At 39.8% G+C, this 25,867-nt stretch overlaps 1 protein-coding gene across 2 annotated transcripts in view; it reads left to right on the top strand.

Annotated features, from left to right (window-relative positions):
• LOC105061304 (uncharacterized) overlaps positions 1–9,320 on the top strand; it is a 47,713-nt gene extending 38,393 nt beyond the window's left edge. The window contains exon 4 of one of the 2 annotated variants that reach the window (XM_010945313.4): positions 8,703–9,320. In XM_010945313.4, coding sequence (XP_010943615.2) covers positions 8,703–8,762 — 60 coding nt within the window. In that variant the 3' untranslated portion in view covers positions 8,763–9,320. The remainder of the gene's footprint in view (positions 1–8,702) is intronic. The other variant, XM_010945311.4, reaches the window with a different exon arrangement.
• The last annotated feature ends 16,547 nt before the right edge of the window (positions 9,321–25,867 follow it).

The following is a 25,867-nucleotide window of genomic DNA, read 5'->3' as shown; positions in this document are numbered from 1 at the left end:
CCAAACTGTTGCATCATAACTCTAGGGCGAGCTGATGTGGCAGAGGAGAGACGTTGGTTGGAACACCGGGGCATCGGTGGAGACCTGCAAAAGAAGTCCACTCATGATGGAGGGGGTGCTCCGGCAGGGACCTTCCGATGCTTAAGTCAATCAGAGCTTTGAGCATAGTGAGGGAGAGTAATAGCTTAGTATGGCATTGTATCCGTTACCTTTTAGGGATCCCCTGATTACCATTATATAGAGGAGGTGCCGAAGTTTGTTATGCTTAAATCCATAGGTTGTCAGGATAGAGTGTCTGCCCGCTAACCAGATTGTTAGTTGTGGGCGTTTGACGTGTCACATTCGGAGAGTTTGTTGGGAGATTCCAACTAATTGCCCATGTGACCCAACTGGTCGGTGCGTTGAGGTTGGTCCATGGCCAAGGTGTTGTTCTAGTCAAATCTGCCTTGGGGTGGATCATGGATCTTGTCTCTTGTGGTCGGCAAGATCCCGACTTGCAGATGGACAGGAGTCTGAGTCGGCGTTGATTGCAGGACTTCACTCCTGTCGTCGGTAAGATATCGACCTGGAGGTCGGTGGTCCTCCGAGCTATGGGTTGGGCAGGAGCCAATGAGATTGTTTCATCCCAGTGCTCTGAGGTAGATTTGATGGTACTCACGGTCAAGGTTCACACCGGTATCTCCATCGGTCCGGAATTTCTAACGATGAGTCCTGAGGACATCGACTGAGGTGATATGACCCCATAACATTTTTTAATTGGAACTCCAGAGAATGTTATGCTGAACTGAAGTTATAGCAGGAATGTCTATATTGATAGGAAGTTTTCCCATTCTTTAATTTTAAATTGGGAGGGATGTAACCACTGATAACTACCTAAAAACTTCCCCCCTCTCTTCCTCTTTTTTCAAAAAAAAAAAAAAAATCTGCCCAAGCAAGGTTGGGGCTTCCCATCATGGCACCCAACCCAAGCCCAAAACCAACATGCTGATACTTGATCCACTAAATTTTTGCTGTTCCTTTCAATTTTGCCTTTGCAAAAAACAATTTTCTTTCATTGAACTTGTACCATGAAGAAGCTCTCAATACTGTGCAACCAATAAAGAAACCCATCCAGATCATGTTCTCGATAAAAACCAGCAACTTCAAGATTTGCTCCTCACGCATTTTTGACAAGTTCGCTATTTATTGAGCTGTCAGTTTTGATTTTGTGGAGAGATGTGTTGTTGTACATGGAAAGATTGAAGGTCGATAAAGGGGGACCCATGTCTGACTTTTCTGTTGGAGTGCTTTTGCAGCTGAGAACTGCTGCAGCAATTGCTTCCAAAGCTGTCTTGATTGGCCGTTAGTGTCTCCAGAGGGGCAACTCAATCATTTATTTATCCTATCAATGGTTTTCTGTCTTCATAATCTTGAGTCAAGGTGTCAAGTGGAGAATTTAGTTCAGCATTGATAACCATGATAAAGGAAAAAAATAATACTTTTTAAAGTGGAAGAAATCAAGGAAAAAGATAGGAAAAGAAGATTAAAAGTTGTGCAGGGATTTGGCTCTAATACCAAACTGATGCTGGACCACCAAGGGTTGCCTTACAATACGTAAAGTGGACCCTTAGAATATGTGAGATAAGGGTTTAAAGCAATCCAGTTTCTTGCTATCTAGATCAAGATATGTGGTACTTGTATTGGCACCTGTATTGATTGGCTAGCAGTATGGCATGGTATGGTATGGTACGGTACTGTGCCATGCCATTCTGGTGCATATCGACAAAGGAAAACCAGAGAGGGAGGGGGAGAGCGAGAAGGGGAGAGAGAAAAAGAGAGAGGGGGGGAAGGGAGAGAGAGTGAGAAGGTGAGGGAGAGGGAGAGAGTGACTGAGAGAGGCAGAGGAGAGCTAGAAGCCCTCATTGGCCCTCCTCCATGCGGGGTTCCTCTGTTTAGAAGGGTGTTTTTTGAAATTTTTTTGATGTAAACTGAAGTCAGCAAAGGCCCTCTAAATGTTTGGGTAATGTATATCAACGCTTAATAGGCAATCAGCAAGAAGAATAAGACTCAATACTTCCCTAAGTTGACTGACCGCGGCTTGCCTAACCATATTATTAGTCCATTTGAGATTTTCTGCTAGAATTTCATTATAGCTGCTCGTGAACTCCTATCTTGTCCAGGCCAATGCTAGGGTGCATCAAGGTAAGGTTAAGTGCAATGTACAACTCTGATGGTGTCTTGGCATCAGCATGGCACACACCAAAAGCCATGCCAATGCTTGGCACAAATTAGCATGCTGTAGTCACATAGACATTTTTTATTTCTTTTAATTTAAACTATCTTAGACAGTTTAGTTGTATGAACTAAAAGAACTGAAGCCAATAATAGTTTCATACAATCCAAATTACTCCATGTATTGATAAACGTGAGGAGCCCATATATATCATGACATGGCCATGCTATAGATGAAGCTAGATCTAGAGGGTATGAAAGTCAAGAAAGAGGCTTGGTGATAGATTCTATGTGCATAGGGATTTGGTGCAAGGTCCATACTGTGTTGAACCCTTCAGACACCAAAATTATAAGTAATCATATGTCAGACCCTTGTGTCACAATTCATGAAGCACAGATACTTCAACTTGCATGATGTGTTCGTATTAATTAATATCGGATACTGATACTTATTGGATACTTCTAGGATATGTGTCTAGATTTTTATTTTAAGTATCTTATTATTCAAAATTATAACAAGAGCTGTAAGTATTTCCCAGATAACTTGAGATACTTGCTCCATGTCTTGGATGTTAAGGAGAGGGCTTTTTGTTTCTTCGTTTTCATGATGAATGTCTGAACTTAAGTTTGCGGTTGTTGGGTATAAAGTGCCCCCCCGGCCAAAGTCTGCAGAGGACTGATCCTTCGGGGCTCCTCCGGCTCCCAACCTTGTATGTGACGCCTCTCCGAACTCCCTCAGCCGTCCGGACTTCTTCGACGATGGGCCTCAGTGTTCACCCATCGGGCCGCCCCAAAGGCCCTCTGAGCTTCGCTGTTAGCCATCCTTCTACAGCAATCGACTACCCCCGAACTTCTTTCGGGCTTCGTCAGCATCCGAGCTTCCCCGACAACGAGATTTCTACAGTAACCAGACTCTTTCCACATTTCTACGACGGTCGACCGCCTTTAGGATTCCAGCCGAGCTCCTGCGATAGCCGAACTTCTACCGCGAGCGGCCTACTCCGAACTTTCACTACGAGTGGTCTGCCCCGAACTCCTGCTGGAGCAGTCTACTCCGAACCCTTACAGCGAACGGCCTACCTCGGATCCCTACTGTAAGCAAATCCCATCCGAGCTTCCGCTGTAAACATATTCCTTCCGAACTTCCATTACAGGTAGACTTCAGCCGAGCTTCTTCGTAGTCGGGTCCCACGACAACTGACCTTCGATCGAGCTTCCACAATAAGCGGTCTCCTTTCAGCCTTCTACAAGAATCAGACTTCGACCGAACTTCTATAGCGGTTGGATATTGGATGAGCTTCTACGACGATCGGGCTCCGACAGCTGGATTCCTACAACGACCGATCGCCTCCGATGTCTGCCGAACCTCCCCAACGCCATCCGAAGTCCATCACTGGCCGACCCTCCACCAGATCCTTCATAAAATCGAACTTCCCCAACGGATCATCTTCAGGCGAGTCTCCACATCGGGCGAATTCCAGACGGACTTCTCCAACAATCGGATTCCTACCGGACTTCGCCAACGGAAAGTTTCTATCCGAGCTTCTGCAGCAGGTGACTCCCATCCGTAGTATCAGCGCCTAAGCCACCCGACAACAGTAGACTCGTCAGCAGCTTCGGAACATCCGAGCTTCTCCCAGACCAACAATAGAGAGCCGTTCCGCTCCATCAAATGTCCCAGCCGAGCTCCAGCCGACGGATCAGAGTTCTCTGACAAGTCGCGACAAGAGCCGCCCTCCTGCTCCACTCCCTGCAACGGATTCATGCAGCTCCACCACTCTCTGACGAGTCGCGACAAGAGCCGCCCTCCTGCTCCATTCCTGCAACGGATTCATGCAGCTCCACTCTCTGGCAAGTCCCGACAACGGACACCACTCCACTCTCCGCAACGAACTCCACGTGGCCCTGAACGACCCCTGACGCCACTACTCTCTGTAGCAAACTCCACGCGGCTCTGAGCGATCCACTACCAGACGGTTACAGACGTCGCTGTCAGTCAGTTACACCCTCCGTCTATAAATAAAGAACCCCCAGACATGTTCTTCTCTAAGCTGGTAACTCTATCTCGAAACTCTGCCAAAATTTTCGCTCGAGCACTCCATTTCTGTTGAAGTAGAGTACTGACTTGAGCGTCGGAGGGTCTTGCCGGAGCACCCCCAACTCCGGTTTAGACTTTCTTTGCAGGTCCCGCGGCGGCCGCGGTCATCCCAGCTCCAGCTTCTCCGACTTCGACGGAATTCTGCACCAACAGCGGTGTTCATAATATAGAGTATGGATTAGCATCTAAGGATTTGAATGATGATAAAATCATGAGTTTGTGGAAGTTAATGTCATCGTATCCTTTTTTTTTTTGAATTTGTTGTATCAACGTTCCAATGTCATATTATATCCATATTCTATACCCATATCCTTGCTTCATAGATCATAAGTGTGCATGAGCTTAAGTTTTATAGTTCTAGTCCTGAAGAACATGCCTTATGTTTGCTGCCTTGACAGCACCAAAGCTCATGGAGATCTTGAAGATCAAATAACTTTTATTACATCTGACATTGAGTTAGCTTTCTAGGATAACCTAAGTAAATAGCTTTCCTTATGTTGATTTTGGGTATGTTGTTGGTTTGGTGGCTCCTACGATGCTTTTGATATTTTCTCTTTCATACTCTTTCAAATATTTCCTTTGGTACTTCACTGCAAGTTCCTTGCATTGCACTTTGTCATTGCATTAGTGCTATATCGAAAATGGTGTCTTTTGTTAAGGATAATCCTGATGCTTTTAGGACATTGTAAATTGGCCCATGGGTACCATGTAAGAAAAGATAAACTAACTGCAGTAAAATCTGCTGGTTTGGGGCCAAACCCAAACATGCCTCAAATTAAGCCAAATCATACCAATTAAGGTACATATGCACATTTGTAGTGCAAGCATGCTGCCATAATGTATTTTCAAAAGGTATTTACTTCACAATCTTGTTATTCTTTTTTAGAAAATTATATTCAGTTAGAATATTTTTTGGTAGGGCCGTGGATGGGGCCCAATCCAACAAAATATCTGCAAGCCAACTTAGTGAATGTCATTCTCTCAACTTACTTTCAAAAATGTGGTGCATCTAGAAAAGGATTTTGGGTGGATTGCAAACTCTCCCAAATCGGTTGATCTGATCTGTGAGTCATGCTTTTGTGCATGAACCTGACATAAAAAGGCATTGGTGGACATAAAGAATTTGTTGAGGGTTTAGGTCGAGAGTGGCTGCCTTGTCACAGAAAAAAGGAAAAACTGTTCTTTTTTTGGGCATTTGTAAAATCCACGGAGTTAAAGATCTCTGTTTTAGGTCTGTAGATGAGGTGTAGATCTAAATAACATCTTTTTGAAGTAAAATTGTGAACTCATAATGGTTTGTAGTAATCCTATAACAGAAATTCAGATCATAGAGTTTATGCAAAAATCAATAGTAAAATGAGGTTTAGAAGATCAAAGACACAGATGAAAATGAAGGGAGAGGGGGTTCGGGAGAGAGATAATAATGGCCAAACTTGGCCTGGAAATTTCTTTCTTTCAGAACAAAAAAAAAAAAAAGAAAACATCGATGGGAGGGAATGCCACACTTATTTTAGGCGGAGACATCGTAATCTAGGAATTGTGAGATTTTAAATAATTGAAAGATTATTGAGAGATTTTTTCTTGTTTCCATCTTATTTGAGAGATTTTTTCTTATTTCCATATTGAGATATATGATTTTCACTTTTATTAGGATGTGATTTCATTTTCATTTTATTTGAGAGATTTTATCTTATTTCTATATTGAGAGATATAATTTCTACTTTTATTAGGATGTGATTTCATTTTCATCATTTTTTTTGTCTATTTAAAGACTCCTATCGTATTAAAGGGATAGTTTGGAATGACAAATCGAAAATCTTAAAGTGTGCTGTTTTTTTCTCTCATGATTTTCTTATTTTTCTTTCATTATATTTTCCTTTCCTGTTTGCTTTCTTGAGTTTTTTTTGGTGCCACATCAATTGATATCAGAGCATTGTCAGATCACTTTCTGTGCACTATGTAAATTGCTTTGAGGTAATTGATCTCATCTTGTATAAGGTAGGTTCCTTCATTGAACCTTGTGACTTTTTCAAATTATTGGGTAGCTTTTACGATTGCTTAAGTCCTTTCTTTTATTTTTCATATTGTCCTAAATCACTTTATTTCATACGTCTCTAGACCAAAAAGAAGAAGAATCCGAATCATTTTTTGGCCTCATTTTGTTCACATTTATCTTTAGTAGCTCGATTATATCACATTATCTCTTTGATATTGCATGCACTAGAAATATACGCACTGCATTTGACCTTGCATTCTTCATTGTGAGCATTGTGGTTGAATTTCTCTATGATTACAATATTTTAGTCTAATAACACTTTTGTCTTTGTCCTTCCTTGCTACCATGACTATTGGCAATTTAAAAGATTTTCATTCCGCTATGGAAAAAAGATTTGAATCAGTTAAAAATATCCAAACCGCATTCCAAAAGACTTTAAATCAAATATGCCAGTCAATAGACCGACTTCGAAGTGAGCTTATTGAGCTTCGTACTAATTTGGTTGATCATTGCATGGATATGGCTAATCTCATCAGCAGTAGGTTGAACGCCTATTGTCCCCGAGAGAGTCAAGATTGGATAAACAGCCTTTAGAGGATAACCATATAGTAGTCAACCTATTTATTAGCCTCCTCCCCATATTCTTAAGCCACCTGGCGGTCCAAGTCATGTCTTGCAGATGAGCCAGTTCTTTCAGGCACCTCTAATCTATATGTCAGTCCCTCTAATTATCCACCATTCAATAAACAATTTTCAGAGTCTTTATAATCGTAGGATTCCTTTACATTATATAATAGAAGCTAGGGATGATGAGTACTGTGGATATAACGATGAGGGAGAAGTGGAACCGTCTATTTCTCCATCTAGATGTCATAAGCAACCTATTAGGTATGATCGAGGTCCTAGGCACTTCAAACCCCGAGGTCAATAATTTAGGCCGTATCCACCTAGATGTGAGGAGTTTGAGGAATCATCTTTAGTCCACATCGGCTATGAGTTAGAAGGACTTTGGCTTATATGGCCAAAAATTACTTTACTATCATTCCCTGCAAAATAAAATAATATGATTAAAAAATAATATATTGATTTCTGCACAGAAATGAGAACAGTTTGTTTTAGATATACTCCTTTTTGCAGGATTGTTGATGCAGTTTTTATGAAGAAAGAAATTTGAATTTGTTAGAGGTTAATACTGGGATCAGAAATAAGGGTGAAAATTTCTGTAATTTTAAGCATGTCAATTTATTTAGAAAATTTGTTCTTCGTGATGTACATCTGTAGGAGTGAGAAGACTGGTTCGTGAGGTATCTCGAATCTGACTTTGTAAGGAAATGATGATTGTGATCTTATAATTGAACTAGAAACTGGAAGTCAATGCAGAATCTTGCTCATGATAAACAAATGTTTGGAAGGCAATGATATTTATATTTATTCATGATGTTGGACAAAACATTTGAGTGGTCTGGAAGTCTGAGATTATCACAAAAATGATCATGACTGGATATATTGCCTTGACATGTGACTTGAAGTAAATAAGGACAGAGCTGCCTTGACCAGGAAATTTCAATTTCAATATTTGGTAATCGAGGATCGCAAATGTTATGATGTGGAATGAGTATGATGGTAGAACTTATTTAGAATTTGTTAGTGAATGCATAAGAAGATGTATGATAAATGACATGCAGGGTTCACTAGACATTTAGAGCAGTAGAGAATTTTGTGATGGAATCTACGAAATATGAGTGAAAATTGTCATGATGTTCTGGGTGATATGATGGAAAATATCTTTGAACCAGAGGTAGCAAAAACTTGTTGTTACTTTTACTAGGTTTTGTCCTCTAGCAGTTATAAGAAGCTTATATTTCAGGACACTGTTACTATAACTGGCTGGCTGAGGGAGCAAATGGTAAACTGTCAAATTTGTTGAAGGTTAGGTTACATTATTTGGTATCTATCAGACAGCAGACACTTCCAAGGAAGCAAGAGGTCATGGTGATTTGTTATGTTGTGTGATGATGGCAGAGGATGCATGGGCAACGTACGTCCCAATAGTCCTTATTGCAAAAAGTGCCACTGTATTTTTTTTTTTTCCCCCTTAAATAAGGCTGCCCAGTGCATGAGGCTCCTGCCACAATGAGGTCCAGGGAAGGTCAAATATACACAGCTTTACGCGAAGAAGCTATTTCTATATTTTGAACCCATTATACCCAGATGATTCAATGGAGCAATCTTACTGTTGCATCAAGGCTCATCCTCTATTTTTTCTATAACACCATAATATTTAAGTGATGTTGCATTGTTATTTAGTTTGCAATTATATGCCTTTGCTTCTACTTTGTACTTTGTATCTTCTATATGATGTTAATTTATTGCTATCTAAAAAGGCCCATTTTTCAGGTTAATTTAAGAAAGAGGCGCTGTTGCTGTGTTTCTCGGGGACTGAATGATAGCACATAATTCATGAAAATTTAAAAATCACATGGTGGATCAGAGCTGACACTTGAATGGCTACAGCTTGGAATAGGATGATTTTGTTTGCTTGAAGTTGTGGCGATGCACTGTTTGATTAGTCTTGTTAATACTACAGAATTTCTAAAATAATCTAACAAAATGTGGGGCTTAACTGAGCTCAATCATTATGTTCAGGATCTACCTTGAAGATGATCATGGGGGGTCATATAAACAGTCTGGTAGCCTTTTGGACAAACATATACTGCGGGACCTCACCTGTGAGCAAGACATGAATTATCCCTTGGAAGTATGTTCATGGCTTTAATTGAGGGATTTGGCATAGGCTTTCCAATGGTGGTGCTTGTCTTGGGATTTTCTGATTTTGTACAGCTTTGCATTGAGGTTTCATATATACCATTTGCGTTTGTATAAGTGAAAAAGCTAGGATTGATGTCAGCTGTATTGTTGTTGTTGCGTTTTTGTACCTCTGTGAACAGTATTGGCTATAATTTGATTAATTAAGTCTAATGAACAAATTTTCTATCAAGCAAAATTATTTTGAAATGTATATTTTGAAATGTGTTTTGTATGAAGTATGGTGCTGGGTCACTTATTTCAAAAATAGTAGCCTTTAACAGAATGGAATGTAAGAAAAGGGTTCACGTAGCCAATACTAACTAATGTAAAATTAAGGCTAAGTTGAGTTGAGTACTTGGTCACTTCTAAGAGTATTGTTATAGTTTTTTCAAATTCATAAAAATTTTGTAGGAGGATCGCATTTTTAGTTCCACATCAGTTATGAGTCAAGAAGAATTTTGGTTCATGTGGGATTGAGGCTGTCTTTTTTTCTAGCAATGAGCCTTTTAAAGAGTAAAATTGCAAGATCTCATGCCATGGGCTTGTTGAAATGGACAATACTTTGTGCGGGCAAGCATAGAGAATAGATCCATCTTACCTGTCCCAGTCACAAGCTTTAACCACAAAATTGGTGCCCATTATGGGGCCTGCCTTCTGTCCATGCATAGTTTCTCTTGATGGGGGGGGGTGCTATTATTGTGGAAGGATATTATCTTTAGTTTCACATCGGTTGTGAGTTAAGAAAGATTATGGTTTATATGAGATCGAGGCCTTTTCTTCCTCTAATGAGGTGTCTTTTAAAAGTCAAAACCGTAAGGCCTCGTGCTATGGGCCGGTCGAAGCAGATAATACCATGTGCGGGCTACCGCAAAGAACAGATCCATCCCATCCATTTGAGCTATAAGCTTTTGACCGCAACATTATATATATGGATAGGAAATCCTGCCTCTACCTAAGCCAAAGAGGTGAACAACCTTGGTCACTACTGACCCTGGCTCCAGTCAACCATGGCTTCTGCCAACCCAAGGTACTTCAATCGATCTTGATTGATATAATTGAAAGGGTTGATCTTAAGCTCTTGCGCAAATTTTCAAATCCCACGACTGCCAAAAATAGCTGGCGATGAAGCAGGTAAGGCAATAAACAAACCACCAAATCTCGAAAGATCTATTGGAAATCTTAGGGACATCATGCTCGAAATGGCGGGATGACCTCCTGCACTTTTGCCCTCTCATGACTCTCACCTCTATTTATAGATAGAGGCTAGTAGGGGATAGTCAGGTATGCAATCTCTCTCGCTCACTCCTTCCTATCTATTCCGAGTTGTTGATTTGAGCGTCAGAGAGTCCCTACCGGAGCCAACTCCGATCGAAACTTCCTTGCAGGTCTGGCCATTATCGTCTTGTCATCACCGTCCACCCAATTGTGCGGATCTCTGAGTTAAAAATTTGCAATAATAGATTGACGCTAGAGGAAGGGCTCTAGGCCCATTTTCGAGAAAGAGCATGAGACCAATAATAATGCCACCATGCAGAATCTCTTCACGGCATTCCAATGCTATGACAACTTAGCTGATCGAAAATCAAATCGAAAACCACACCTCGGCGCAACAACCGTCCTAATCGACTGTGGGAGTGAATCCAACCCAATTTAATTTACTGGTCGAGTAGGTATAGATGTTGACCATAGCGATTCGTGCCATTCAACAATCAATCCTTCATCACAAGAGATGCCCCAGCCAAAACTGCCTCAACCTCCTCTGTGCAATCCAAGCGAGAAGGCGACACAACTGAGTCAGCCCAGAAATCCCGAACGGAGGAGGTGATCTCCTACCCCCCATTCTGAAAAGGGCTCTACTCCGAAGTGATACCTATTGCACCACTCAAAGGCCTATATGGCTCGTGATGTTGACGTCGATTGAAAACTCTAGGAGATGAACTAGTGAATCGAGGCATTATGTCATCAGTCCTTGGATCAAAACGATGGGTTCAGTTTTTGCACTGACCCCCCCTTCAGCAGTAGGATGATGCATAAGCCACTGCCTAGCCATTTCAAAATGCCACAATTGGAAGCCTACGATGGGTCGACCGACCCAATGGAGCATTTGGAGAGCTTCAAGGCTCTTATTCTCCTTCATGGAGCAAATGATGGAATTTTGTGCCGAGCCTTTCCCTCTATATTGAAAAAGGTAGCTCGAGATTGGTATTTAGGCTTGAAGTTGTGCTCCATCCATTCATTCGACCAATTGAGTTGATCATTCATAGCCCACTTTATCAGTAGCAAGAGAGCACCGGGGATCCGATTCCCTGATCATTATCAATCAGAGGAAAGGAGAGTCCTTTTGAGCCTACGTGAGCTGCTTCAACATGGCCATAATGGAAGTATGTGACCTGGACCAGTTGGTCGCAATGACCACCCTAAGGGGCGGGCTTCAAAAGAATGATCTCCTTTTCTCACTAGAGAAGAGATATCCGAAGGACTTCATCGAAATATTGGCTCAGTGGAAATGTGTGCCCAGCCGAGAAAATCCTCAGGATGCATGGAACCTTGGCTGATGTCACAATCGAGGAAAAGAAAGTAGAAGATAGGAAGCTCTCATCAAGGTGAGTGGACACCCAAAGGAGTCAGCAGTGATCTAGACTCCACCCCAGTGCTAACAATCTAGAATGCCTCCTTGGAACCAAGGACCCCAGAGTCCTAGAGGATAGCAGCACCTGCCACCGCCAAGGAGATTCACCAACTATACTCCCTTAAATACGTCAAGTGCATAAGTGTTGATGGAGATCAAGGAGCAACTTCTCCAGACAATGAGGATGCGATCCCGATCAGGCTAGCATAACTTGAACAACTACTTTCTTTATTATCGTGATCATGATCATAATATCGAGGAATGCATCCAGCTCCAAGATGAGATCAAGGAGTTCATTTGATATAGCCAACTAGACTACATTTGGCATAAGAGGGAGCAGCATGAGGATCCACTGAGGCTACCTCGACTGCTAGAGCCACCTAGACTGCTGGAACCACCTCACCAGAAGATCCCATGAAGAATCGACCAACATTTGGGGTGCTCAATGCCATTGCTAGGGGGCACAGTGGCAGATCGGGGGAACTTGGAGGGTCGGCCAAAAGGCAGAGGTTTGAAGAAGCCATCACCTTCTTCGAGAAAGATGTGCAAGGGATCTAGTTCCCACAAAATAATGTGCAGTTGTATCTTTAGATGTTGCTAATTATGATGTACATGGCATCTTGATGGATAGTAGAAGATCTGCTGACATTTTATTTTATGATGCATTCTCCAAGATGGGTAGTTGCTTAGATCGATTGGGCCAACTGGGTTCCTTACTTGCAGGGTTCATCGAGGATGCCATATCCGTCGAAGGGGTCATCACCCTGCTGGTCATAGCTGGTCGGAAGCCCCAATAATCCACTACTCAAGTTGACTTTCTGGTGGTCAGGGCACCCTCGGCATATAATGCTATCCTTGGGTGATCGGGGTTGAACACTCTTCGGGCCATGGTATCAACATATCATCTACTAATGAAGTTTCCAACAAGGCAAGGAGTCGAAGAGGTTTGATGAGATCAGATGCTGGCACGGCAATGCTACATGATCGCTCTCTAAAGAACAAGGCTACCCAATGCTCTTCCTATCGAAGGGCTGGACACCTGCAACGAATTGATTGAAGAACGTGAGGAGCCAGTGGAAGACCTTGTCACAATTTCGTTGGAAGATGGAAACAAAGAGCATACGATTTGGATCGGATCAAATCTGAATGAGGTAACCAAGAACATCTCAATTCTATTTTGCAGGAGAACACTGATGCTTCACTTGGTTGCCCATTGACATGTCGGCTGTCTAACCTAAAGTTAAAGTGCAGTAGCTGAATATGAACCCAGTCTATCGACCCATTAAACAAAAGAAATGAAGCTTCATCCCGAAATGACAGAAGGCAATTATCAAAGAAGTAGACAAATTAATCAGAACTAGTTTAATCAGAGAGGCAATCTATCCAGACTGGCTTATAAATATCATCTTTGTGAAGAAGACAAATGAAAAATGGCAGCTCTATATAGATTTCATCGATCTAAATAAGGTACGTCCAAAGGATAGCTACCCCTTACCTCTGATAGATCAATTGGTGGATGCCACCTCAGGTCACGAGCTCCTCACCTTCATAAATGCCTTCTCCAACTATAATTAAATCTGGATGGCATGTGAGGATGAGGAGAAAACTACTTTCGTTACTGATCAAGATCTCTTTTGTTACAGGGTTATACCCTTTGGCTTGAAAAATGTAAGTGCTATATATTAATGACTAGTGAATAAGATCTCCAAAGGAAGATCGATTGGAATATGAAGATGTATGTGGACAATATACTGGTTAAAAATCAGGCCTTGAAGAATCATGTCGACGACATCAAGAAAACCTTCACCACCCTTCACGAATATCTGATGAAGTTGAATCTGATGAAGTGTGCCTTTGTTGTTGCTTTTGAAAAATTTTTCAGATTCATGGTCTTGTGTCGAGGCATAGAGGCTAATCCTAAGAACATCTGGCTATACAAGAGATGAATCCCTTGAAATTTGTAAAAGATGTTCCATGCCTTACGGGTAAGGTGGCCACCCTCAACTGATTCATCTCTAGATCAACTGAGTGCTGTCTCTCTTTCTTCAAGATTCTGAGGCACCCAAAAGACTTTGAGTGGATCAAAGAAAGCTAAATTGAAGAGCTATCTCAACTCCACGCTTACTCCATAGCAAGCCCGAGCCAGGTGAGGAGTTGTATCTCTACTTAGAGGTCTCGCTAATCGTGGTAAGCTCGATACTCGTTTGAGAGGAAGGCAAGGCTCAAAGGCCAATTTATTATATCAACAAAATCCTTCACAACACGAAGACTAGATACACGAGACTCGAAAAGCTCATTTTTGCCCTCATCGTCTCAACCCAAAAACTTTGATTCTACTTTTAGGCCCACACGATAGTTCTCCTGACTGATCAGCCTTTGAAGCCCATCCTACATCGATCGGATACATCGGATCGAGTAGCAAAATGGATAATTGAGCTCACAATATTTGATGTGAAATTTCAATCTTGACCCTCCATCAAGGCACAGATATTAGCTGATTTTATTTTGAAATGCACAATTACTGAGGAAAGCCCCATGAAGATCGAGCCACCAAAAGAGGATTAGCCCAAAGAAGAGCGAGAGGAACTATGGGTCATCGAACTCCATCAAGTTAGGAGTAGGGCTAATCATCACCAGACCAGAGGGGACCATCACAAAATATGCTTTATGCTTTTAGTTTTCAACCACCAATAATGAAGTAGAATATGAAGCTCTCACCATCGGGATTAAAATAGCAAATAAACTGAGAGTTCAAAATCTGAAAGTCTATAGTGACTCTCAACTGGTGGTCAGTCAAGTCCGAGGAGACTATGAAGTCCAAGAAGAAAACATGAAAAGGTACCTACTAAAAGTAAAAGATCTAATCTTTATATTTGCTAGTTTTGATATCTAGCAGGTGTCGAGGTCGAAAAACTCTCAAGCCAACCTATTATCGAAACTGGTGACCTCCACATTGGGAGTCCTACCCAAAGAATCTTTTTTTGAAGTTGTGAAAAGGCCCAGCATTGAGAAACCCTCCTCAGTGTTGTAGGTAGATAACAAACCAAGATGGATAAACCTACTGGTCCGCTGCCTCAGAGACGAGTCACTACTAATAGATCCAAAGGAAGCTTGAAAACCAAAGAATCAAGCATCCCGCTACATCCTCTACAAAGACAAGCTGTGCAAGAGACCATTCTCTTTGCTACTCCGCAAATGCTTATGCCCCTTTGAAGTCGATTATGCTCTATGAGGGGTGCACGAGGGGATATGCAGAAACCACCTGATGAAGGAAATCCAATAGTATGTATGATACAAATCATTAAATGCAACGGAAAGTAAAGAATATTAAAACCATTTAATCTAATATGCATGCAAGAGATCGCATCTCTAAAATATCAAGATCCCTCATAGTTAAGATTAAGATAAAAACAAAAGGAAGAAAAATCTGATCTTCACCTTGCGCAAGTAAATCATCACCGCGATTTGATGATCGTGGATGTCTTCAAGATTCTTTTAAAGCCACACATGCATTCAATCTCTATAGAGGATGATCTGATCAGGAGATCTTGATCTCACCGGAGTGCTAGCTTTCTTATAGAGATCACTTTTTGGATGTTGAATGTATTCTTTTTTTTCTTCTCAAGAGAACAACAAGGAGTAGGAGGAGGAGGAATATGGGAGAGGAGATGGGCGTGGAGGCTAGGGGGCATCCAAATCCTTGGACGTGGCATGGAAGAAAAAAGAGAGGCATCAAAAAGGATGGAGCATGCAACCCTTTTATTTCTTTTCTTGTGTGTATAGATGTGAACCCTTTCACGCCTTCAGCCTTTTATTTTCTTGTGCTACTTATCTCCACATTAAATCCCCATCTCAACGCCCTAAGGTTTTAGGATAGGAGTCTTGGGGTGTTGGGACTCTTCAAGATAGAGTCCTATCCCTCCTTTCTTAGCACTACCTCATCTCCACATAGAAGAAAAGGGAACCGGCACTAATTCTTTTTGGTGTGGATCTGATCTAAGGCATGATCTCCCCTTGGACCAAGTCAAACACTTGGTCAAGGGCATGGTTAAAATTCAAACCAATTTGGATTTCTTAATAAGTCAAATACTTATTGAGTCCAAACTTTTTTAGACCTGTGAAATCCAATTTGACTCAAACTCAGACCAAGTCCAATCAAATTAAAACCTAATTTAATTTGATTAGGACTCAACCCCAATTATTTGATCAAATCAAATAATATAGCAACAATTGTCAATAAGTCCTCCTTTAACTCACTAACTGTCAGTAAGTCCTCTCCTGTAGCTTTTTCAAATTAGTCCAATTATCAATCATATTGATAATCAGATCCTACAGCAAATTGAAATTGCAATTCAACTATCTAATCAGTCAGAACCTCTTATGTATGTGATTCCATGGATTCTATTCTGTCTGATAATGAGATATATTATGATCTCCATCACTAATATCATTAAAAAAAATTTTAATAAATTGAAATAATTTCAACTCACTCAATGAGAATTATTAACCATCAAAATAATTATCATTGATCTCACAATCCATCAGTAATGTCTAGCAGTATGTAGTGGCAATCTAGCAAAATAGAAAGTATTGAACCTCTTAGGTGTAGTTACTATGTGATACAGTTCTTTTATCGTGAGTTCTGACAAGATAGAGATTGTGAAAATCTCATCAAATCCCATCATCTATCATATATCAGATTTATACAACTCGAGTCCATACTGTAAAATCTTATAGAAATGCTTTTCTATTATTCACACGGTTATGGTCGTGATCTTTAGAACTCAATTTCATAAATCACATAGGACTATTTTTTATCTATCAAGATCGATAGATTCTATCTAAATGCATATCCTTTCTTACAACAACCTACTATAGCCATCATGCACAGCAAGGGCCCATATGGCTAAGGACCAAGTGTATGTACAGTTAAACTACAGCAACCTCATTGTGAATAGTCGAGGCACCATAGATCAAAAAATTAGTCACACCACTACAGCATCGAGAAAGTCATTGACGAATGAGTAGACATTCAAGTAACTTCTCGTATTAATCATGCTTGGTACCCTTATTTTCTAACAAGCACATATACTCTCACTCCAATATCCTCATACTGTAGACTCAAGACACATCTACATAAAAAGAAATAATTCATGCATTAATTTTATCAGATCAATCACTATCCTCATGATGATCCATCGATCGAAAGTAATTTAGAAATTAATCATCAATGACACGTCTCAAATTCTTAATTCTTGAAAATATGTATCATCTTCTTATTAATTTTCTAGACGATTCATGGACACATGCACAACATGAATGAAAATAAATCATCCAATTTTATTAATAAATAATAAGATCAAGTACAAAATTATATCCTAGAAAGAATAAACGTGTCAGTCAGATTGGCTTCTAGGGTATACATCTAACACCTGGGGGTAGATCACTAGCCTACAAGATACTTTGGTAGGGATACTACTGGCCCACTATACAGTAGAACTCGATCGATCTGGTCAGGCGATGTGATAGATGCCAGTGGAACATGAGTATTCAGTACTAACCTACTGCATCATTGACTCCAATCAATGCACCCTAGCCCTTTGTATAGTGGGAAATGGATATCCTCAGAGAATGAATATCCTCAGACCATTTTCTCAAGCATTGTACCAACAAAAGTTTCTACTCATCGTCATCGATTACTTCACCAAATGGATGGTGGTGGAACCTTTGGCCTATATCACTAAAGTCAAAATAAAGGATTTCGTCTAAAAGTCTATCATATGCCGATTCGGCTTTCTTTGGATATTGATCACAGATAATGACCGTTAGTTCAGTAAACTCTTTGAACCAGTTCTGCAATGAACTTCTTGAACCAAAAGGCTTCCTTAGCGGTCTCAGAGACAGCGATGTACTCAGCTTTTATGGTGAATCTGCAATGATCGGTTGTTTGGAACTTTTTTAATTTATCGATCTACCATTGCACAAGGACACACATACTGATGTAGATTTTTTATCATCAACATCAGACATAAAGTCTGAGTCAGTGCATCCTTCTACTCTCAACTCTAATCTCCTTTAAAGATCAAGAATAAATTCTTAGTCCCTCTCAAGTATTTAAGGATATTCTTTATAGTTGTCCATGAAGAAAAATCTGGGGCATGCATGCTAGATCAACAAAAAAAATTTTATTATGTACTGAAAGAAAAACTAATCTAACATGCATCTGTGAGATCTCATCTCATGAGACCATATCTATTATGTCCTTAAAATTCCAAGTAAAAACTAAATCTATCAAGACATAAACATGAAGATCTCATCTTCATCTAAGCACGAGTAGTTATTCACCATGATTTGATAATCGTGGATATCTCTTCAGATTTTTTGAAGAGCCGTATAAGTGTCTGACCTCTACAGGTATCTATAGAAACAATCTAAATTGCTCCTCTCTTATTTCTTCTCCAAAAAATCAGCATGCACCTCGAAGAAAAGATGGAAGAGGAAGAGAGAACACCTTCTCTCTAGACTTGAAGGTGGAACGCCCAACACTTTGGGTGTGGAGGCATGAAGGAGAGAGAGAAAGGAGAGGGGCATGAGGCAAAGAGGGGGTGGCACCTTTGGTTCTCTAGGTTATGGTTTTAAGATCACATCTCAAGGCTTTTTTATAGACCTAAAAGAGTCCTTCTTGGTTTAAAACTTTAATCAAATCAAATCCTTATCTCATAGAAATTTTGACCAAATCAAAACCAACTTTCTTAAGGACTCTGGGGTGCCTCTCTCTTGCTCTTTTTGGCATCAAAATTGGATGAGGTGTGCGCCCCATCAAGCCCTCCTCCTTGTCACACAAGACCAAGTGGGGCACCAATTATTGGCACCCCTTGGATCTAATCTAATTGGGCATAAACCCAATCTCCTCCAAACTAAATTAAGATGGAAAACCAACACTTGGAAATCCATTTAGCATGCAATTGACTTGGTCCAATCCCTATCAAATAAGAATTTCAAGTCTCAAGAGGATTTGGATTTAACCATATGCTAGCATAGTATTCCTAAATTCAATAGAATTTCATAAATCCTAATCCAATTGAAACTACATAAGCCTAATTGCGCAATCCAGACTAATTCTCTTTGTGTATGACCTCATAGGTTCAATTCTATCTGATAGTGAGATATATTATGATTTTCATCGATAATATCATTGAAACTCCTTTCAATAGATTAAAAACTTCTAAATCAGCCAATTAAGAATTATTGATCATCAAAATAATTCTTATTGATCCCACAATCTACTAGTGATATCTAGCAGTATGTAGTGACAATCCAACAGAATTGAATGAATGAACTTCTAAGTATAGTTATCATGTGATCCGATTCTTCTATCGTAAGTTTCGATAAGATAGAGGTTATAGATAGCTCATCAACCTGATCTTGTCATATGTAAGACTCAATCAACTTGAGTTCTTAGTAAAATCTTATAGAAACTCATTTTCATCATTCACACTTACCATGGCCATAGACTTTCGAACTCAGTTTCATGATCCTCAATATATTTTTTTTTTCTATCAAGATCGATAGATCCCATTTAGGTGCACATCCTATTCCTACAATGAACCTACTACAGCCAACATACACCTTAAAGCTCTATATGACTAGGAGACTGAATTATAGTATAGTCAAACTACAGCAACCTCATTGTGAATAGTCAAGGCACCGTAGGTTAAAAACTATTCGCACTACTGTAGCATCGAGTATGTCACTGACAAGAAGGTAAATATCTAAGTAACTACTCATATTAGTCACGCTCGATATTTTTGTTCTCTAATAATCACCTGCACTCTCGCTCTAGTGTCCCCACATTATAGACTCGAGACTTGTCTATCCTAAGAAAAATGATCCGTGTACCAACCTATCCGAATCAATCATCATCCCCATAATGATCCTATGATTGAAAGCAATTTGTGAGTTAACCATCAACGACACATACATCAAATTATCAATTTTTAAGAATATGTGTCATCATCTTGTTAATTCATTGGATGATTCATAGATACATCACACAATATAAATAAAAAAATAATCAAAATTTTATTTTCTTGATAAGTTAAAATTATAAATTATGCCCTTGGAAAGATTACATGTATCGGTCTAATTGGCTTCTAGGGCATATATTTAATAGTCCAATACTTTTTATCTGGATTTGACTGATATCTGCTTGTGACATTCATAGCAAGGGATATATCAAGCCATGTATATAGCATGGCATATATGAAGCTCCGAAAAGCTAAAGCATTAGGGATCTTGCTCATGTGCTGAATCTCCTTAGATATGTTAGGATACATCTTCTTGAAGAGATGAATTTCATGTCTAAGAGGTAAAAATCTCTTCTTAAAATTTTTTATGCTGAACCTTTTCAGCACCTCCTGCATGTACATTTTCTGTGAGAGATCCAGCATCCTTTTAGATCTATCTCTATAGATCTATATTTTCAGAATATAAGATGATTCTCTAAGATCTTTCATGAAGAATTCTTTAGACAACCATATTTTAACTGAAGTCGATATGGAAACATCATTCTCAATCAGAAGGATATCATCTACATACAATATGAAGAACGTGATAACACTCTCAATAACCTTTTTATAAACATATGGTTCCTCCTTATTTTTGATGAAATCAAATGATTTGATCACATCGTTGAAACGAGTGTTCCAACTTCAAGATACTTGTTTTAGTGCATATATAGATCTTTACAGCTTGCAGACCTTGTGATTTCTATCACTGGAAGTAAAATCCAAAGGCTATTTCATATAAATATCTTTCTCAAGATATGCATTCAGAAAAGCAGTCTTCACATCCATCTGTCATATCTCATAATCATAATATGCTGCGATAGCAAGTAATATTCAGATGGACTTCAACATGTTCACAAGTAAAAAAGTCTCCTAATAATCAATGCTTTTACATTGACTATAACTTTTCACCACAAGTCTTGCTTTATAGGTCTCTATCTTTCCATCCAAGCCTATCTTTCTTTTATAGATCTATTTGCATCCAACAGGTACTATACCTTCTGGCAGATCCACTAAAGTCCAGACTTAGTTGAAGTGCATGGAGTCAATTTTTGACTTCATTGCATTCAATCACTTCTTGAAATCGATGTCTGACATCATCTCGTAGTAGTTTTTAGCCTCATCTCTATGTTTCTTATCTCCTATGAAGAATATTTTTTCTACATCCTCTATAATGATACCCAAATATCTTTTAGAAGGATGGAAGATTTTACTAAATCTATGAGCTAGAGGAGGTACTACATGTACTGGCTTAGCATGAATGGGTTTTATAGATTCTATGACTCGTTGCTCTTCAGAGACTTTCTCTTTAAGCTCAATTTTCCTCCCACTACCTCCATCCTGGATAAATTATTTCTCCAAAAATATAGCATGTTGGCTTATAATCACATTATGAACTTTTGAAAATAAAAGTAGTATCATAAAGACTCTTTAGGATACTCAATGAAATGAGCTTTCATAGATCTAGCCTCTAATTTGTCTGTCTATTATCACTTGACATGCATCAGACATCCTAAAATTTTGTGATGATCAAAACTTGATTTCTTACCATGCCACATCTCATACAGCATGATAGGGACAAACTTAAAGGGAACTCTATTCAGTATGTAAATTGTAGTAAGTAAAGTATGTCCCCAAAAAAATAAGAAAAGATTAGTGAAGCTCATCATGGATTGGATCATATCTAATTAAGTCCTATTCCTCCTCTCCGATATCTCGTTGAGTTGAGGTGTATCAAGAAGAGTCCATTATAAGACTCTACCATTTTTCTTAGATAATTTTTAATTTTTTCACTAAGATATTTACCTTCTCGATCTGATCGAAGAATTTTGAAAAATTTTCTGTTTGCTTCTCTACTTCATATATAAATTTTTTAAACTTTCAAAGATTTTAGATTTGTGCTTCATAAGATATATGTACCCATACCATAAATAGTTATCGGTAAAGGTAACGAAGTAAAGATAACCACTCTTGATCTGCACATCAAATGGGCCACACACATCACTGTGTACTAAGATAAGTATCTCAATGATCCTCTCTTTATATCCTATAAAGTATAGTTTGACCATCTTTTCTTGAAGACAGAATTCATAAACTGGATATGACTCAAGAATTAATGAGCCAAAGAGCCCATGCTTTTTTAATTTATTTATTTTATCCTCTTCAATATGATCAAGTCTGAAGTGCCACATATACTTTTGATTTATCTTATCTCTAGATCTCTTAGATCTTACAGCACTCACTACTTGCTCAGATACATTCACAGATACATCCATATATAAATGATAAAGACTGTCAATCATAAAACTATGTGCAACCAATTTATTTCTTAAATAGATCATACAGTAATCTTTATCAAAATTAAAAATATAATCATCCTGCGCTAATGATGAAATAGAAATCAAATTCCTGCTAGCAATAGGTATATAATAATAGTCTTTAAGTATCAAATTAACTCTAGACGATAATCACAGAGGATAGGTGTCTATGGCTATAACAGCAATTCTTATCGCATTGTCAATCCGAAGGATCACTTCACCTTCCCTCAGCCATCTACTTTTTTTAGATCCTGCATTAAGTATATAAATGAGCACTTAAATCAGAGTCTGTAATCCAACTAGAAGTAGAAGAAACTATAAGATTAGTCTCAATAATGAGCACATCTGATATACCTGCTGAAGGCATGTTCTCTTTGCTTTTCTTTAGGCTCTCTAGGTATATAGGATAGTTTCTTTTCCAATGGCCATCAACATTACAGTGGAAACACTTTTTCTTGTCAGCAACCTTCTTAGGAGCTTCCTTCTTTGGCTTCCTTTCAGGCTTTTGTTTCATCATGGACTTTTTTTCTTCTAAGTAGACTTTCTTTTAGAAGTAGAAGCTCACTCCATAGTGAGAACCATATCCTTTGAACTCTTCAAGATCTCTTCAGTAGTTACCAATATATTCAATAATTCAACCAAGGTACAATCGATTTTATTCATATGGTAGTTTACTATAAACTACCTATAAGAACTAGTAAGGGATCACAGGATCAAATTCACTTATAATCTCTTATACATGATCATGTCGAGCTTCTCAAGCTCCTCCAAGTCCTTAATTATTGTCAAACAATGATTATGGACAGACTGTCCTTCATGCATCTTGGCATTGAAGAGCCTCTTGGACACCTCATACTATATAAATTGGCTCTCTTCATCATACAACTCTTACAGATGAGTCAGCATAGCCTTGGCAGTCTTCATCTCCTCATGTTGGCATTGAAGTTCATTGGACATCAACACCAAGATATAGCACCTAATTTTATTACCGCCATTGTTGTGCTCTAATACCACTTGTTGAGGGAGGGAAAAGAAAAAAGAGAGAGAAAAATACTACAAATAAATCAAGATAATATGGATTGGCCTCAAACTTACCTCTATGGAGCATGCAAGCTTCACTATGAGAGAGAAAATTAAATAAATATAAGAGAACTCACCACTCAATCTTTGTATAAAGATCTCTCAATAAGAAGTCTTAAATTTTTATAAAAACTTTCTAAAATCTCTCTTGAAGCCTCTCTACATGATCAGGATGTCACCAGCTATCCTATGTAACAAACGACTCATCAATCGGAGCTATATAGGCTCCAGAATCTTTAAAACAGTATCTCACTAGGATAGCAGGTCCAAAATAAACCATAGAACCCTTCTGGACCATCTGATCATGATCGGCTCAAACTGTGGCCATCCGATCATACAATCAAGCCTCCATGAGTCCTGATCAAACCCAAAAATCACCCAGACCATTTGATTGTGATCGACTGCATCGCCAGCCGTCCGATCACGCATTCGCACCAACCATTAGATCGTGCACTTGATGAATGGCCGTTGGATCTCCACCACATGCAATGCCCATCGTTGAATTGCACAATTACAACTGCCATCCAATTGCTCCTGAAGGTCATCTCGATCGTCTGTTGTGACAATATCACTTGCCATCAGATCGCTCGTAGAGCAATCCCTGCCATCTGATCCACCTGCCACCCGATAGACCATGATGCAGTGCGATCCATGGTGGACCATGATGGCTGGGCGGGCCTGGACCTATGCTCACGGTTGTTTGGGCCTACCCAGCATGCTGTTGGCCCATGCACTAGTGTGCTATCAGGCCTGGCCCATATCGCCACTAGCCTGCACTGGCCCATGGGCCGTACCAACTACTTTTGGTGCCTTCTTTCATGCGTAACTTCTCTGTCTGGACTCCGTTTGGCTGATTTTGGGCTTGTTGGATTTCGTTCATCATCCTGGATCTCGTTCTTAACTTATTACAGATCAAATCTCAAGACATTTTCTTCAACAATCTTCATCTCAACTCGATATTCAGTCTCCACCTGTCTCTGAGAGCCTGTGATCCGTCTGACCCCTATACCGTGGGGCATGCCTACTATCTCAAAAATGAGCAAACATGGGAGTCGAGCCAGGCCACTTGATCCCACCTTCGTCATGGGCTGTGTCCACTCTGATCAAAAATCTGCTCGAAAAAATCTCCTATGGCAATAGAAACTTCACTCTGCGATGTCGTCTCTTATTTTTTTGAGTCTCGTATCTCGTGCCCGATCTACCTCCATCTGAAGCTCCACCTTGCATTAGGCTCTCCTTAGCTCCTGAAACTCCACCTCGTATTAGGCTCCCTGTCAGGCAGTAATGTCCTCTCATCCTCTTCTCTCCCTCTAGAATAATCCTATCTCCGTGCATAACCTTGAGGATTCCATCACCAGCTACCCATCTGTAGCCATTTGAATCCAGTCTACTCAGTGAGATAAGATTCCGTCTGAAATCAAATATGTATTGAACCTCATCTAATTTCTCACTGCATCATCATGTGTCCTCTAGCTAACCATCTCAATGCCTCTGATCGCATAGCTCAATCCATCCAGTAGATGAATAGTACCTTACTGCTCTTCAGGAAGTCAAACAGCTCCTCTTTGCAACATACATGATGGATACATGCAGAATCTAAAATTCACTACTGAAAAAAGTAGATACCTCATTAGATATCACTAGGACATTATTCTCTGACTTGTTACTAGCCGTTGCTGCATAGCTCTCATCCGATCTCTGAGTTGAGGGCAATCTCTGACACGATGCCCCAATTCATCACATCGGTAGCATCTGTTCTTGCTGCAGTCCCTTATTTTGGACCTGCTGCTCTGCCATCTGCTCCTCCAGAAACCATCAAAGCTGAGCTGCCACCATCTCGACCATCCGTTAGCACCAATATCTCCTATCATCAGATTGCTCCTAGAGCAATCCCTACCATCCGATCCACCTGCCACCTGATAGACCATGATGCAGCACGATCCATGATGGCTGGGTGGGCCTGCACTCGCACTTGCAGTCGTCTGGGCCAGCCTAGTTCACTACCGAGCCTGGCCCTCATCGTTGCCGGCCTATACCGGCCGTGGGCTCCTTCGATGGTCCGTGGACTGTACCAGCTACTCTCAATGCCTTCTTTCATACGTAACGTCTCCGTCTAAACTTTGTTTGGACTAATCTTAGGCTCGTTGGATTTTGTTCATTATCCTAGACCTTGTTCTTAGCTTATTGTGGACTGAATCTCAAGGTATTTTCCTCAACAGTCATCCATCCATTTATTTAGCGCTTTTCGTTGGTCAATGATTGGATGATTTGGCAATACAGAGGGATCCTGGTCGAGTACATAGCTAAGCTTTTCAAAGCTCAAAATAACTTTTAAGTTTCTTAGCTAGTCTTTATAGTTAGTTCCAGCTAAATGATCGGTATCGAGGATGCGGACTAGAGGGTTGGAAGCAGATATGGTGAATTACAGAGAGTAGAGATTCTAGTTAGATATTCATACTTAATTTTAAAATTTATTTTAGTATCTTTTAAAATAAATATGTCTTCCACTATTTTTTTGAATCTCTTATTCTCTTCAGATAGAGAAACGAAAACCCTTCATGACTAAGGTTTCAAATAGATACTACAATCCCACCAATCTATGTGCACCTCACCTAATAGCTATTGGTAACATGCAAACTAATGAGTGGACAACTTTTGTCC

This window comes from Elaeis guineensis, chromosome 1, assembly GCF_000442705.2.
Source record: "Elaeis guineensis isolate ETL-2024a chromosome 1, EG11, whole genome shotgun sequence".
In the NCBI taxonomy this organism is placed as follows: domain Eukaryota; kingdom Viridiplantae; phylum Streptophyta; class Magnoliopsida; order Arecales; family Arecaceae; genus Elaeis; species Elaeis guineensis.
This window is presented reverse-complemented; position numbering and strand designations above follow the sequence as displayed.